Below are 12,047 nucleotides of genomic sequence, written 5' to 3' on the forward strand. Positions count from 1 at the left end.
GGGGCAGGGGCTCTGGGTCTTTGGTGGCGTGGGGGCGGGCGCTCCGGGTCTTCGGCGGCATTTTGGTGGCGGGGGGAGTGCGGTGCTCCAGGTCTTTGGCGGCATTTCGGCGGGGGGTCTTTCAGTGCTGCGGAAGACCCAGAGTGGACCCCCCACCACCAAAGTGCCGCCAAAGCCCTGGACCGCCACCAAGTATTCGAATTGGGCCCTGCAGTTCATAAAGCCGGCCCTGTACATGTGCTCCACTTCTCCTGCAGCAAGAGGTTGGTATTAGTACAAAGATTCTCCCACCCATTTTTATATGAAGTAAAGTTTTGGCATATGCTAAAACCCACCTTGCTGCAGTCACAATACTGGCCAGGATCTGGTTACATTTTGAGGTTGGGGTCCCAAATTTATTTTCACAACCTTACCCAATAATATTAAGGCCAGCTCTAATCAGCGACCTAATAAAAACAAAGAGCTGCAAGAGGCAGACCTACAAGAGACAAGTTAAATGTAGATGCCTCTATTTGTCTACAGATAGGAACATTACTCAGCATGTGATGAAGAATGACTGCAAGTAAATGATGAAAAAATAAAAACCAACTGCACAGACCAAAACAAAGGCTCAAGAGAGCACGATCTGAATACCAAGTGCCCAGTGGAAAAAACCTGCAGATCCAATATAAAATATTATAATGCCAAGATCAACACTCTCTCTCTCTCTCTCTCTCTCTCTCCTGACTCTGAGTCTAGCTTGTTGTCTGACTTTTTTTTTTTAATTGATGCAAGCTCTGAGCTTTTTGAAAAATATTCTCTTTCAGCAAGTAACTTAAGTGGAATTTTTTGATAAAACTTACATTCTGATTAGATTCACCTTCAGAAATTGTTACTGTTTTCACATTGATATGTTTTCATTCCATACATCCCAATCTTTTTATGACACAGGAACTCAGTTGTCATTTAGTTATGTGGGTTTTTAAATGTGCATTATAAAGACTGTTAAATAGTCTTAAAAGAGCACCCCTATCATCATATCTGGTTTGATAATCTCATATGCTCTCCTGTGTACAGAATTACCTTAAACATTAGTACAGTGGGCGAAATCCTGGCTCCAATGAAGTCAGTCATATGGACTGCGAGGGAGTCTTGGTTTCACCCCAATTCCAACACAATGCAAACAATGGCTCATCAAAAGTGTACTGCCAAAGGACTCAGGATAATTTTAATATAAGGCAAAATTCAGAGAGTGACTGAGAACCAACAGCTCCCTCAGGTTCCAACGGGAGTTGCAGCTGCTCAGCACCTCTTCATGATTGACTCATAATGCAAACACTGAGTTTTCATTCATAATTCATATGTCATACAATTTACATAGAATAAATGAACATAACAATGATAGAATTGTACCATTGTTATGATCAGTCAAATATCTGGTAACAAGTTCCATTCTTCAGAGATCTGAATTCCATTTCCATGTTTAAAGGTTTTTTTCAATTGACAGCTCAATTGCATGCTAAACATTGATTTTTACATGCGAAACTTCTATGGGGCTGTGGCTTTCACTAAATCTTAGTTATGGTGATAGCGATTTACAAGTAAAATGTTTTTGAAGCACTCAAAGCTGAGAGCATTGCAAATTCCTGACTTTAATACTGGGTTCTAGATGCAAGACTCACATGGTGAAGTTCTACAGCCTGTGGCATACAGGGGGTCAGATCTTATTATCATAATGGTGGTCCCTTAGGCCCTAAATTCTGTGTATATATGTTGAAGAGGATTGAGGGCAGAATAAACCTTTGTGTCACACCCTGCCCAGTGGAAACCACTCACTGCCCCGCTGTTGGTCACATTTATTATGAGGCTAGGCCTGGAAGGTTTTGACACAGTGGAAGTTGCTGGGATTTCTACTGGTAGACAACTCTTAACTGACCTCAGATATGCCGAGGACATGATGTTCTTTGCTACCAACACAGAAACAATTCAAGAAATGTTGTAGTTTGTAAAAACAGCCAGTGAGGAATATGGCTTATCACTGAATGAAGCAAAAATGAAATGCATGGACGTTGACATAATTAACAAAAACAAGATGAGAGCAGAAATCACAATTAATGGTCAAGCCATAGAGGCAGTAGATGAACTTAATTATTTGGGATCATACATATCCAATAAAGGAGGGTGTTCCATAGAAATTGGAAGAAGATTAGGAATGGCTCATTCAGCCATGGCCTTGCTGGGATTCCTTTCAAAAGTTTTTGCACTTGGCTTATCCGGAACATCTCATCCATTTTTGGATAACACGCCATCCAGTTCTCTGGGATCTAAACTCAGTTCGACTCCAGCTCATCACTCAGGTTCCTTTATTAGGCATGGACCAGCTCTAAGCCCACATTGGCCAGGCCCAGGCTGTTTATATACAGAGCGATAGCATAATTCCAAATCATGTCACACACTACTAGCTACTAAAATTTATGCTTCTTAAATTTAATTGGTTTGGACATCATACAGATCATGTAAGGACCAATCGCTTTGAAGATTGTGTAAGGAACTAATCACTTATGTCTTCACCTTATCCACATTTCAAAGTTATCAGTTCAGGGTATTCCCACTTATCTCAACTAGCCCAAAAACACCATCTCCAGCACACAGTCTGTCACACTCTCTTGTTTATAGTTTAACCTGGCACTCAAATCAAGCTATAAGCAAGTTTACTTACGCCCAGCAAGATGTATACCTACAGACCTATACCTACAGAAGTTTGGAAAAACTGTCATCTCAAAATGTATGAAGGCTTGATTAATGAAAAGCTTAATTTTGTCCATAGTGACCTTTGGATGTGAATCATGGAAAATTAATGCTGCTGTCAAGAAGAAAATTGAAGCTTTTGAGATGTGGTGCTGGGGAAGACTGTTGCATATCTCCTGGACAGACAAGACGATGGAATACTTATGTTAGAAATATTATTGAAGAGAAACAGATCCTGCTGTCGGAAAGGAACAGGCGCAAACTTACATGTGTTGGTCACATCAGGTGTAGAGATGGAAATAATCTCAAGAAAGTTATCATGGAAGGAATAGTGGCAGGTCATCATAGTAGGGGACAGCCAGTAAGGAGAGGAATAGATGGTATGTGTAGTAGGAAGAGAGCCTGAGACATAAGCCCTTGTATTAGAGGCCTAGTGTGAGGCCTGAGGCCTGAACTAAAGTAGTGGTTAAAACTTTGCCAATATGAATCAAAGTCAGGTTGTGAGCAAAAGGCAGGCCCTGCTCACAGAATTTGGCAGCATGGGGCTAATATTGCAAAAACACATATTCCTAAGAGGTGCTGGGCACAGAGCACTTATGCAAGCATACTCCAGGAGGGTGGTACCAGAACACCTCAATACCAGCACATTCCCCAAAGATAACAGGAACACTCTGACCCACCCTTAAGGATAAGGTCAGGATGACAGCATAATAAATAGAGATGTTTTAATCAAACCACCAGATACAATGGAATGGGTGGCACCCTAACACATCAGAGGGTGGCACCCTAATACATCAGGGGTAATACACAACTTGTTTGTACTGGTGTATAAAGATGTATCTCAGAGGGAGTGTCTTTGACCAGCTGAGGGGGGAATGGAAAGTCCCGCCTCTGAGTGAGCTGTGTCCATTGTCACAAGCATACATGTTTTAGTATCCTCATAGAATCTGCCAGGTGCTATTACCGTGCTTCGTAGACAATAAACGTGGCCGGGAACCTTCACTTAAAACCGAGTCTGTGAATTTATTGGGCAGTTTAATTGAGGTCTGCTATCTCCACTATCTGTGCAGAGCTGGGACAGCATACTAAATAAACACACACACAGCCAACATCTAACCACAGTGTGCAGCAGGTCACTGGGAAGTCATTCTGCTACAATGAATACATGGATTTTACTTACCTTAAAATCTATTAATCATTTTACAGAAAAACTATGATTATAGTTGGGGACTGAGCCAGAGCTTCTGCGTTCTTTCCAGCTATGCCACTGAGATGTTGTGTGATCTTGGGTCTGCTTATGTAAAATAGCTTCTCCATCTGTGAAATGAGCATACTACCACTATATCTACCCAAAAACACAATCTGTATTGAAGCACGGTGCATTTGCCAGGCTGGTTAAGGATCTGTATCTTTTTTATTTCTAGTGCCTTGAATGTCATAGACAAACATCTATTATTCTGTAGCACATTAAAATTCATTACTTGACATCTTCTCTGCACTCTTCATCAATATTTTTTCAGCTGATGTGCTGTTTGCAATTCTTCACACTTCACGTTTTTCTTTCATTTCCTTGCATCCTGGCCAGCTTCCCAGCTCTTCACTCGCTGAGTCAAATCAGGCAAAAGTAAGAGAGACAGAGAAAATGATTTTAAATCATTGAAGTTGTCCATGCCATGTTTGAATCTATTGCTGATAGTTCTATGCCCAGGATGCCTCTCTGTCAAATGAAGGAAAAGAGGCAGCCATGCCTAGGGCAATTTTGTACAAGCCCTCTGTAGCTAGAATGTGGGGCTGGGACATGGAAGTGTGCTTTTGCACATGTGCTCCCTCATCTGGGTGTCCTATAAGTTATGTTGACTGCCTCTGCAAGGGCAAATTGCATAGCAGTTTCGAAGGATGGCTCAGGTCTAATGATGGGCCTGTATTTAAGCTGCATTTCGAGTTACATTCAGTTCTGCCCTAAAAGTGAATGTGGTCTGAACTTGGCACTTTAAGGCCAGATTTTCAAAGGTATTTAGATACCTAAAGATGCAGATAAGCACTTAGTAGGATTTTCAATAGCACTTATGCATGTTAGGCACCTAACACCCACTGAAATTATTAGATGCCTAAGTACCTTTGAGGATCTGGCCCTTGGTGCTTATAAAGCAGAAAGAAGTGTTTTGTTTGGATCTCTTCAATTTTATACGCTCTACCGTATAGATGAATGCTCTCCAGGGCTGGCGACGCATGTCAGTAGTTTCTCTGGTTCTCCTCCATCTTGTTCTTTAGCTCAATTAAAATTAATTTGGGAACCCCAGCTTTTCAGTGAAAGCTTTTGAGATCATTGTGACAGCCTGGCTCACTTTTCTTCATTCATAAGCTGCTGGCTGCCAGCCAAGGCTCCCTATCTTTTCTTGCCCTGTAGGACAGTGAATGCTTCCCTCTTATTCCATGGGGACTTGAAGCTGAGAAAGGTTAAGAGATGCAGCTTAAATGCTGGGGATGGAAGATTGTTGCTTTGTGCTTTATCCTTTTTCAGCGCTTCAAAATCCTCCTTTTCATATTTTTTTTAAGTTTTGAGAAAGAGCAAATTTAAAAAGGTAGGCCCTGATTCTCCCCTACCTTGCTTAATCATTTGCACCTGGCAGAAGGATGACGCTTAGGAAGGAGGAAAGCTTTTGTGTGGTTCACTGAAAATTAGTTGTGGTTTAGCCCCATTATGAGAGCTGAAAACTGCAATTTGTGCATGTGCCATAATTTTTTTAAACGATGATGGCACTTTTCAAAAACTATTTCCCAGTATGCAAACTGAAATGGACTTGCACTGTGCATATGCATCTTGCTAATTTTGAACAATAGAAATATAGTAGCCCTTGTATTCTTCACTACACAATTAGTCAGAAATGCTAAAACTAGCCCTGCTTACTGGCTACTTTATACTGTACATGTGGGAGCTAACCATGAGGAGTTCTCACTTTAGGTTAGTGGCTTGAATAAATTTTTCCCCACATCTGCTCACGCTAATGCATGAAATGCTGAACAGTGACCATTATCATGACAAGGCTTCCATTTAGCTGTATGATCTCCCAGCGTCATGTGACATCCCCCACTACTGAAAGTCTGCCTGTAATCATGTGCACTCATCAGCCATTCACCCTCATGTGTCCAGGTGCAAAGTTGCAGGGATTTTCCATCTTCATTGCCCTCTGGCTTTGCACCCCACTCAGTCCTCTGGCTGAGATGCTGATAGTCCAAACCCCTTCTAGGTAAGGAAATGTACAGGTGCAGTCCACTCAGTCCTAAAGCATCCACCTAGCCTCTGGGGTCTGGGTCACACCCTTTCCTGGGGTTCTGCCACCTTCTCCCGGTTCTGGTGGCTTCAGAGTCCAGGCTCCAGCCTGAACCTGTACAGATACACTGCAATTTTATAGCCCACCAGCCCCAGCCCCACCAGTCTGAGTCAGCTGGCCAGGGCCAGCCATGGGTGTTTTATTGCAGTGTACAGGTACCCTCTGTTTGACAAATAAGTAACTAATTACAACCAAGGTAGAATGAATAGTCCAACTGGCCTTTAACCTTTTCTCAACCCTGAGAGGGTTTCACATTTCCTTTGTAGACACTGTAGTTGTATTAGGAATTGTAGCTCTGAGAGACCCCAGCTGAGATTGGGGCCCCCTTGTGATAGGTATTGTCTGAATACAGTTAGGGAGTTTCTGAGCTGAAGAGCTTACCTTCTGAGTAGACAGGATAAACAAAGGGCGGGAAGGGGAACTGTTTTGGTTAACTCCCTTCTGCCCTATGATCTTGTGGCAATTCCACACTTTTCTCTGCCTTTTGCACATCTTGTGTTCACCATAGCTCCCTTTTGCTGGGTGTGTACACCTGTTAATGTCTCATTTGGAGAAGGACATTTGGATGCACCATATGCCCCACTATTTTTATGTATTTTTTTAATCACATGAGGTTGTCTTTGAGCTCAAAAGAACAATATAGTTTCCCTGCATGTGGATTTTCCATGTGGGAGCTGCTAACTGTTAAAGCAACTTACTGGCAGCCATGTCTCCTAGGCTCTAGTCTTGGTTCTACTACTGACTCACTTTGGGGAAGTCACTTAACCGATCTGTCTCACTGACCTCTTGTAAGACGGGCATGGCCACACGGAGATGTGAGTTTTAATTAACTAAAGTGTAGGTCTTTGAAGTAGATCTTTGAAGGAAAGCGTCTAAAATAGACAAAATGAAAACTCTTGTAAAAATGTATCATAAGTGCCCATGAGCTAGAATGGAAGGTACAGTGTATAGCTCCTTCTTTTGTCCATCCGCATATGATATCTAGGGGTATTCTGGCTCCAAGGCAGACAGGGAGCTGTGGCCGGAGGTTAAATAAATCATGTTTATGAAAGACACTGGAGAAGGCATGCAAAAGCAAGCAAGGCTTGCAAAACAATTTGAAGCCATGTTCCCCAGGCAAATGATACTGGAGTTTGGTGTAACTTAGATTTGTCTAGGGAAGGAATGACTTCAGAAAAGTTGAGACAGATAAGGTAGGTGAGGTAATAGCTTTTATTGGACCAACTTCTGTTGGCGAGAGAGGCAGGCCTGAAGAAGAGCTCTGTGTAAGATGGAAAGCTTAAGAACATAAGAACGGCCATACTGGGTCAGACCTAAAGGTCCATCTAGCCCAGTATCCTGTCTTCTGATAGTGGCCAATACCAGATGCCCCAGAGGGAATGAACAGGTTATCATCAAGTGATCCATCCCGTTGCCCATTCACAGCTTCTGGCAAACAGAGGCTAGGGACACCATCCCTGCTGATCCTAGCTAATAGCCATTGATGGACCTATCCTCCATGAATTTATCTAATTCTTTTTTGAACCCTGTTATAGTCTTGGCCTTCACAACATTCTCTGGAAAAGAGTTCCACAGGTTGACTGTGTGTTGTGTGAAGAAATACTTCCTTTTGTTTGTTTTAAACTGCTGCCTATTAATTTCATTTGGTGACCCCTAGTTCTCACGTTATAAGAAGGAATAAATAACACTTCCTTATTAACCCCACACCAGTCATGATTTTATAGACCACGATCATATCCCCCCCCAGGGCCGCCCAGAGGATTCAGGGGGCCTGGGGCAAAGCAATTTTGGGGGGCCCTTCCATTTAAAAACCTTTGCAATACTATAGAATACTATATTCTCGTGGGGGCCCCTGTGGGGCCCGGGGCAAATTGCCCCACTTGCCCCCCCCGGGCAGCCCTGATCCCCCTCTCTAACATTGCAGAACCAACACAGCTACAACAACACTGCATTCAGAAACATTTGTCTTTCATGAATCATCCTCTGTTTATTTTTACCCATGACAAAGTATGAAGTCTGTAAGGTAGAAATTCCAGCTCTACTGCACTAAATAACCTGGACCAAATGTTATTTGAGGGTTGTGAGGGAAACGATGTGTGAAATAGACACATTGGTAAAGGTACGAAGCATATTCTTACAAACAGCAGCCATTCCTGAAGACCAAAAAGGCAGAGGATACTCTGAGGTGCTGCTTTAAGAGAACCTTATTGAGGGTGATCTAGTTGTGAACTTCACCTCAGTACCAAGGAAACTGATGGAGGGCCTGACTGACCACTGTGCTACTGCAAATTTATACTGGTATAAAATTAGAGTAATGCTCTGGTGAATCACAGCTCAGAGTGTAACTAAAGACAACCTAGTACAGCTCTTAGATGAGAACAAGAAGACAGGGTCAAACCTTCATAGCCTCTGAAAAAGCCCCTATAACCTGTCAGGGATTTTTTTAAATTAATAGATAAAAGTGGACATTGTTTACTTGGATTTTCAAAAAGCTTGAGATTTAGGTCTCTCATAGGATCATTAGTGAAAATAAGTAACCATGAGGCAAGAGGCAAAGTCTGCTCAGGGATTATGAATTTAACAAGTTAAGCAATAGAAAACAAACCACTATAAGACCCAATCCTGCTCCCTATTGGCAAAACTCCCTGTGACTTTAATGGCACAGGATCAGGTCTCCTTAAGGGTAGAACCAGGTTAATAGAGGAGTGCCTCAGGGTTCTGTATCCGAACCGATACTATAGACCTCTCTTCTCTCTGAGTCAACCATGGTCAAGAAAGATTCCCAGAGAGAACATTGATTTCATGCATGTTCCTTCCTCATGCATAACCAATGCTACAACATTTGAAGCCCTCTTTTTTGAAAGGTAAAGGAGGCAGTTTGAGTAAATGGCTCACTGAAAGCATCTCTGTTAAGTGATTAAACTACAGCCAAAGATATTTATTAAGAAAAGATTGTTCATAGAACACTCATTTGATATTCACACTGTGTATCTAGTGCCAAATGGCAGCTGTATTTAGATTCTCAAACAGCTGTTTATGTCAGCTGTGTCACAGAAAACTGCATGTCCAAAGCAAAATATTGTGCCACCTTGATTTTTTGGATTTTTGTCACTTATGACATTTTATTTAGACTTTAAGGTTGATTATCTGCAGCTACCATCTGTCTCTTTTCATGTCAAACACAGTGATCAACAAACCTCCAAATGTTTAGCTGAAACAGAAATTCAATTTACCCAATTTTGAATCTGCGCAAAGCTTGTGAGTTTGAGCGGAAAAAACGTGAGGGAGAGTGAAAATCCTTAACATTGCTCCCCGGGGACGTGCGTTGCAGTCCAGTATTTAATTACATATTAATGTACTATTTTTCCAGAGGACCCCTGCCTCATTATGGCCAGAGAAGGAGGCAGGATTGTGGTAAATATCTGGATTTAGGCCACCCCCACTTCATTCTCTGTACTTGTTGTATGAGGTGTCATGAGTGAGTCAGAGTGTCGCTAGAAGATGAAGAATAACCATGTGAACTCAAACTTTTAGAAACACCCCAAAAATTGCTCGAATGGTTTACACAACCTCAGACTGAGAACTTTGTTTGCACTTCATGCAGATGGTTGGTTCAGCTTCTGAAAGTATCCACCATAATCAAATCTGTCAACCTACTGAGACAACTCTACCATTTCCCCCAAAAGACTTCAGAGCAGCACAGATTTCCTTCCCACAAATACCAACCTGCCCTCTCCCACCTTTGTTCTCCACAACCTCCACAGACCACTTCTGTAGGCTCAGGACCTCTTGTAAGTGTGAATGCTATAGGCTTAGCTGTTTATTTCCTTGGCTTTTGTTTGTGCCTTGTTGTTAGTGCTCTGATACACTAGGCCAAATTCAGCTCTGATCTGCCCACAAAAACCTGGAGTAGCTCTATTGATTTAAGTGGAGTTATTATAGAGTTACACTGATATAATCAATCAGAATGTGACCCACTCATTTCTGTTGAATGAAGACATGGCAGAGGAACAGCAGGTTTGCTCTTCAGTGTGGAGGGATCCCAGTAGAACTCCCATTGACTTCAGTGGGGTCAGGATTTCACCCATAGCCTTGTATTTTGGGGTGTTTTACATCAACCCTTAATCCAAGAACGGTTTGCTCTCCACACCATCTTCTTTGTCTACAGCAACTTGTATAAAGCACCATCCAAGGTCCTAGTCTATCCAAGTCACTCAGTAGTCTATTCCCCTACTCCTTTCCGTTTATTCCTTCTCTGAAGGCTTGAATCATTGCCGAAATGAATATTTCTTTGCTCAATTAGTTTGATATACAGATTACTAGGGAAAATTTTGGCTATACTTACTGACTGTAGTATCACTTCACTATTTACCACGTCTATCCTGAGCTGCCTTAACACAATGGTCTCTTGCTCTTTGAATTCAACAGTTTGTAGCTCTGTTGCTGTGCCCAGTGAGCATTTTCTACATTGTGTATTCATGTGCCATATTTAAAAACAGTCTCGGAAAGCTCAGGTTAATGGTCTTCATAGCTTTTGTTCTCTCTGTGTTACTGCCAGAAAAATTCAATCAGGTTTATAAGGCAAGATACTCACTTTGTGGATTTATATTAACCCTTATTGAAATAACTCCTGCATGTGTTTTCCTAGTCTGTCTCTAACAAGTGTTTTTGGTTGTGCAGTTTACCAGCCAACATGGTTATGTTTCAAAATCTTGAATATTTGAAGGTTTCAATAGGACTTTTTGTATTAAAATTCCATTTTTTGAAACTGCCCTCTTTCAAAGAGTATAGGGAAAATAACAGATTACTATCATCTCTGCAAAGAGCAACACAGATCATAAGCTGGATCTGTTCCTTAACACAATTGTTTACAATGGTTACACACGCACAACTCATTGAAAAACTGTTAAATTAAATGAGAGCTTAAATTAAATGAGTCTGTAAGCAGGTAAAGTTTCCACCTTGCTCCTAAAACAGTTCACCGGATTTAGTCAAAGCCTACCATCTTCCTGGCTTCTCTTTTATTGTTAACTTAAATGACAAAATAAAGTGAACAACCTAAATATTCTCCCGAGTTTGTCTATTTGTAGAGATTTTCCCTGCAGGACCCCTTCCCACTAATTTTGTCAGCCTCAGAGAAGCTCAACAAAAAAAAAAGAAGCCTTTTATACTCATGGGTTTGAGCTGACAGGAGAGTTATGGGGTATGTGGATGCTGCCAACAAGACAGAGAGGAATAAATAAGCTTCCTTGAAAAGAGGAGGGGGAACATGCCTGTCACAACACAAATGTCAATACAGCTGGGCCCCATTAAGGAAGTAGGTCTTTAAAAGGAAGGCTTGGACCATGGGAGAGGGCTGTACTCCCAAGGCAGAGCACACTCTCTTGACCCCAGGCTGGGCGGCCCCATGTTGAAGAGCAAAGCTGGTGAGATGCTCTACTAGAGTGTTCTAGAACACGTAGGACAGTTGCGTTCTCTGGAGAAGTAGGGGTATGCTGTTGTGAGCTAGCCTCTGCAAAGATTTGAAATGTTATTTGTATTACATTAGCATCTAGAATCTTCAAGTAGGATTCATAGATTCAAAGGCCAGGAGGAACCATTGTGATCATCTAGTCTGACCTCCTGTAGAACACAGGCCATAGAACTGCCCCAAAATAATTCCCAGAGAATCTCTTTTAGGAAAAAAACCCATCCAAACTCAATTTAAAAATTGTCAGTCATGGAGAATCCACCACAACCCTTGGTAAATTGTTCCAATTATTCTCTAAAAGTTTACACCTGTCCCTCCTTTTTAATCTCTCTCTTGAGCCACTGACAATGTACATACGCCGCTCAGCCACTGATGGAGCGGCTCTAAACAGGAGAGAATACAAAATCAGTTTATATGCTAATAACATTTTTGTTCTATTGGAGAGTTCATTCAAATCAATTCCATCATTACTGACTGTAGTTGACATTTTTGTGGAGAGCTGTGTTTTTTGCGTTAAC

At 41.8% G+C, this 12,047-nt stretch overlaps 2 protein-coding genes across 4 annotated transcripts in view; one reads left to right on the forward strand and one right to left on the reverse strand.

Moving 5' to 3' along the window:
- NECAB1 (N-terminal EF-hand calcium binding protein 1) overlaps window positions 1–12,047 on the forward strand; it is a 125,936-nt gene that overhangs the window by 15,688 nt on the left and 98,201 nt on the right. The gene's annotated exons all lie outside the window — the stretch shown is intronic.
- Window positions 4,275–12,047, reverse strand: part of C2H8orf88 (chromosome 2 C8orf88 homolog) — a 152,372-nt gene continuing 144,599 nt past the window's right edge. The window contains exon 7 of the mRNA XM_039524907.1: window positions 4,275–4,331. Coding sequence (XP_039380841.1) covers window positions 4,290–4,331 — 42 coding nt within the window. The 3' untranslated portion in view covers window positions 4,275–4,289. The remainder of the gene's footprint in view (window positions 4,332–12,047) is intronic.

Source organism: Mauremys reevesii, linkage group 2 (genome assembly GCF_016161935.1).
Source record: "Mauremys reevesii isolate NIE-2019 linkage group 2, ASM1616193v1, whole genome shotgun sequence".
Taxonomy (NCBI): Eukaryota; Metazoa; Chordata; order Testudines; family Geoemydidae; genus Mauremys; species Mauremys reevesii.